Consider the following 5,213-nt stretch of genomic DNA (forward strand, 5'->3'; position numbering starts at 1 on the left):
GGAAAGATGCACACATACAAAAGGGGAGATTTAGAAGCTTACAGAAAGTTACATTTTGAAAAATGTATACATATTCACAGGAAATTTTGCCTTCACCACTCTACATCTTCCCCAACAATCTTAATACATTAAGCAGTGAATGAAACTATTGAAAAACACCTTCGATTTATAACACAGCTACCCTTTAAAAATTGAATAACTCATTAAACATTTACTTGCAGGCTGTTGCTCTTGTAACCCAATACCATTATTCAGTGTCATTTCTATAAAATTTTACTGAATTTCTGTAATGAAAGGTTCTTCATGCTCACACCCAAATAACAGGATATGAATGTTTCTTTAATTTTAACTCAAGGTTTTGAAGAGACAGAATATAGAAAATCATACACAATTTAACTGGATTCTTCCAAATATTACAAACTATTTAGGAACAGTGTACACAAATTAAATCCAAATTCACACTTGAAAAAAAATCACAATTTACCACATGATCAGATTTCTTCCAAGGTTAAAAAAAAAAAAAATAGGGAGGAGGGGAGAGAGAGGGAGATAATTAATTAGTTATATGTTGGGACATATTCCCAAATGATGCAGAATTCAGTCAAGCTGTTTATTATGTAAGTTCCAAGAACAGCCCATTGTTTCCAAAAACACAGTAGCCTATTTTGCAGAGGCCAGAAAGGATCCAGGTCTCTAAAGAAGCTAAAATCAGAAATAATGAACACAGGATTTAGTATTTACTGAACTGCAGATGAACTTAGCACTGTTTTGAGTTATGCAAACATCAGACCAAGATCCCTGGATGAAACTCCCCTATACTCCTTTCCCTTGCCTTTTTTTCCCACCTATCACTTCCCCTTCAGTTTACTTCTCTTTGCCTAAAAAGATCACTGTTTGAAGTAATCATCCAGCGATACAGGTGTTTCCTACAAAAATATTTTATTAATTTCAGACAAACGTCAGTTCTTAACTGTCTTAAGTGCAATAATTCAGCGTAGAATGGGAAAAGAATTATGACAATTTACCAGCTGTGGGTTTACCACTGAGAAATTATTCTGTAGGAAAAACACTTGCAAACCTCCTCCCAAAACAACAACAAACAAAAAAAATCCCAAAGCTCATTTTACATCTTGGTATTAAGTCACCATTCTGGAAGAAGGCACTGGCATATTAACATCAAGGAAGCTGACAACTGACAACAGTTTAAAAGAGCTGTACCCATCATTTCAGCATTAGGTTACAGTCATGTTTGTGCCACTTCCCTAAACAAGATTTTGAGAAACTTTCACACGCACTTTTAATTTCTACAAACTGGTCAGTCATAGCCTTCACTGTTCAGAACTGAATAGTCTTAGCTAAGCTCCAAGAAAACAAATTAAAACTATCAGCTTCAAGATCCAACTCACAAACCTAAAATTAAATTTTAAAAAAGAAAAAAAAAATCACATAATCATTAAGGTTGAACGGGACCTTTTGAGATCACTTCACCCTTGGTAGGTGGGTTTCTTACCCACAAACTCTTATTTTGTTTTCCAAATTTCCCTTTTGCAAAACAGACTAATTTTATCTCTGGGTCCTGGTTTGCCTTTGTCTACATTTAATCTTATTTGCCTGTTAACCCCAGCTTGATGATTTACAGGACATCAAGAGACATCTGTGTTAATGCATTTTCATTAAGTTACATTGATTGTGAATAAGTTTGAAAAATGTGCGTGTCAGAAATTACAAACTGCCGGGACACGAACAAATCATGAAGAACACAAGAGTTTTGGATGGAAATTCGAACTGCTCCTTCACTGAACCTGAAATGAAGAACTGCTACATGAACACAAGTGTTTTGATTTGAAAATTTAAAAAAATGTATACTTTAAAGAATATGTAAAAGGTAAACAAATTGTCTTTGATATAACTGGTTTTGACATTGCAAAGCATGACATTTTCCTTTCATCTCACTAAAGCAATGCTGCAAGTATTTTGACGCTCATACACAAGGAGACAACACATAGGTATACACTTCTCAACAACCACATTCCAGATGCTGCTAAAAGCCTCCTTTATAAAACTTTTAAAGAAATCAATAGTGTTGTAATTGGTTATTGAGCGAATCCGCTTACACAGCTGAATCGGAAACTTAAAAGATTTCCTTCACATCTTCAGTTCCAATGCAATAATTATGGGTCCTAAAATATTCAGGAAGATTAATGTCTTGAAAATATAACACTTGGTTCCCTAAACATGTGCTGGATTTTTTCCTGCTATGCAAAGAATAATAGGTTTGCAACAGCCTAGTGGACTCAATGTTTCTCTTTTAGGATACCCTTTTATGACAAGTTATAGCAGTATCATTGGTCAAATCATATCCCTAGTCCTCAAAAGAGAATGTTGTTTTGGTTTTTTTTTTAATTCAAAATAAAATTTAGATAATTTTCAATACAATCACTCTTTATGTAAAGAAAGAGTTTACTATGAATTCCTTCATAGACTTCCCACCTTGCTGCACCACACACTAACTAAATACTGTACTGCACAAAAACACCCCCAGCCCCATCGAATAGTTCTCAAGGAAACCACTGAAGTTTCTACTTCATCTTTGGTTTAAAATATATGTATGAATTTTTAAAAATGGAAGTGTTTATTTCTCACCAGTGCACTTACAACACTGGTGAAGAAACAACATTGCCCTTCTTCCTCCAAAAGTTACGCAAGAAGCCCAAACCAAGACTAGGGCTGGAAACTAGTAGTACTGTTTCTAGGTAATTCAACTAGGTGGCAGGACGGCAACAAATTCTCTGAATGTGATTAAACATGAGAACTGTTTAGGCAGTTAAATATGTTCATTTGATCGACATTCATCCTTGCAATGACACTTCTAAACTAGTTCTTCCACCTGAGGAAAAAGATTTGACTTGAACACACGTTGGTGTGATAGGCCGTCTTCTCAATTTCACAAATGCTGGAACACCGGATTATAAAAAAAGTTTCACAATGGGTCTGAAAGAGATTAAAAACTGCCTGTGCCTGACTACAGAGGTTAAGTGTCAGCCTTCGTGGGTGAGAGCATTAACGGATGAGGTAAACAATGCTAGCTCTCCCATTCATGTATAAGCATCAGCTTTTGCTGTGTACTTCTCATAACATCATATTATAACACCATATCAAGGCAACTAAACTTTCAAATCATAATCATAACATATCCTCACCTTCTTCCCAGAGAATTAATAGGAAAAGTCTCCAGTAAACATTGAGTATTGCCAAGAAACTGAATGTGGCTATAGTATTTTATTTTAATTATTTCTACAGCTCTTGCATACCTTCTTACTTTCCCCTTCATTACCAATACTGACTAATTGATTCCACAGCAACTGTTACCACTCCATGGGAAGGAAGTGTCCTATGGTGCAAAATACTGAGCTAAGATTGCATCACTGCTTAGGAATTTACATAACCTACTAAAGTTCTGGAACTGGAAGTTAATTACTGCTGTAACAGCTTGTTTCTCCCCCGTTGAAATAAGACCCTCTCCCTCAAACCTCTGGTACAACCAGAAAAGATGTTTCCATTCCTGTTAGGAAATGCTCTCCAGGAGTGAAACTAACAACTGGCTTGATCTGATACAGCCCAGATCACTTTGCATTCTGCAAAGGGAGACTGAGAATGGCATTGGTCTGATTTTCATCTATTACTGATCCTAGGCAGATGTTGTTATCATGGCAGCTTTTATGAAAGTCTTTCTGACACTCTTCTGTTAATTCTTGAGCTTAAATTGTGGAAGCTGTCCAGTGCTGAGAGTACAATATTAGCAAAATTAAACAAAATAATTATAATTTTTGACATCTCCTACATGCTTTACCAAGCTCAGTGAAACTGACAGTCAAGTACATGCACAGCATTACTGACAAATGCAGCTTATAAGCTTTGGATATCGCAGTTCAGTAACTGTTTATAAATGTTTCCGTTATTTTGGAAGCTACACAAACTACCCATTACCATGCATCAATAACCAAGCTGCAAGTCATTAAAGCACATAGTGTATCCACAGGTATTAAACCAGATTGGTTTGTTCACCCCATGGATGAGACACAGGTAACACTTCTTTCCTTAGTATTCAGCTCCTAAAATTAGAAAGGTAAACCAACATTGTCTGCACAAAATAATTTGTTTCTTCAACACTTTCACAAAATACATCTGCACCCCTAAAAGTCACTTGTTGCAGGTAAATTACACAGTCGCTTTAGCCATAATCTTGTTTTCATTAAATTTGGTGCAAACTTTACCACTGCTGTCAGCAGAAACAGTATTTTCTACTCTTGAAACAAGAATTAGGTGAAAGCAAGTGACAACACAGCCTTAATTTTTTGCATTTTCAAACAGAGATTCGGACATTAGTCATAGCTACAATTTCACCTTTTCATTTGACTTGGTTTTTTCACAGTTTTCAATTCATCTGATTAAAAACTAATTCAGTTTTAAAAATGTTTATATCAACTCTTGGCATTTGTACTTTGCTATGCACTTTTGGTCCACAAATTAACTATGGGAAAAAAAAAACCAACTGCTTTGCAAGCATAAAACTAAAACGAGCTTTCTAGCACCTGCACACAAGCCTTACCTGCACCATAGTGACCACATGGCAGGGATTCAGGAGGTAAATGACAGTCCTGGTGGCAAACTTGAACCCCACCTCCAGCCCAAAGGTGAGGCAGACCACCACCAGCAGCACATTCTTGCCCAAACTCTCCTGCTTACTCTGGGGCTGCTGCAGCAGGTGACCCTCCAGCTCCCTGAAATGCAGCTGCCTGAGCTTCCACAGGGACACCAGGATCTCCACGACGCCCACACTGAGGAAGACCAAACTCTCCAGAAAGCGCTGCTGCCCAGAGAGAAAGGCCGCGCACTCCGGCCCTCCATTGCCAGCAAAGCTGGGGTCCACACCCCCATACATCCAGTCCAGGAGATTATGGAGGCTGTAACGAGACATGGTGGGACGGTGCCTCTTCTCCTCCCCGTCACTGTCCTGGAACAGGTAGGAGCAAGACGGAATCAAAGCCAAGATGCTGTCAGGCTGCCGAAACATGAAATGCAAGGACGGCCCCTCTGTAGTCCCTTTTCCTTCCCAAGCTTCAGGAGAAGCACGCAGCTCAGCTCGGGGCAAGGCTGGGTTTTGGCTTCTCCTTTCGATGCCAGGACGCAACCAGCCGCCTGCAAGAAGGGAG

General features: G+C 38.2%; 1 protein-coding gene across 1 annotated transcript; it reads right to left on the reverse strand.

Annotated features, from left to right (window-relative positions):
- Positions 1 to 4,585: 4,585 nt before the first annotated feature.
- On the reverse strand, positions 4,586 to 5,074 carry LOC104461530 (transmembrane protein 164-like). Its single transcript, XM_010073158.1, has one exon. It carries the CDS (start codon positions 5,072 to 5,074, stop codon positions 4,586 to 4,588), a length of 489 nt encoding a protein of 162 aa, XP_010071460.1.
- Between the last annotated feature and the right edge of the window lie 139 nt (positions 5,075 to 5,213).

Source organism: Pterocles gutturalis, unplaced genomic scaffold, assembly GCF_000699245.1.
Source record: "Pterocles gutturalis isolate BGI_N339 unplaced genomic scaffold, ASM69924v1 scaffold23731, whole genome shotgun sequence".
Classification (NCBI taxonomy): domain Eukaryota; kingdom Metazoa; phylum Chordata; class Aves; order Pterocliformes; family Pteroclidae; genus Pterocles; species Pterocles gutturalis.

What these genes read in the sequence shown, in the direction of transcription:
- LOC104461530 (XM_010073158.1), bottom strand. Translation starts at nt 5,074, where the DNA reads ATGTTTCGGCAGCCTGACAGCATCTTGGCTTTGATTCCGTCTTGCTCC.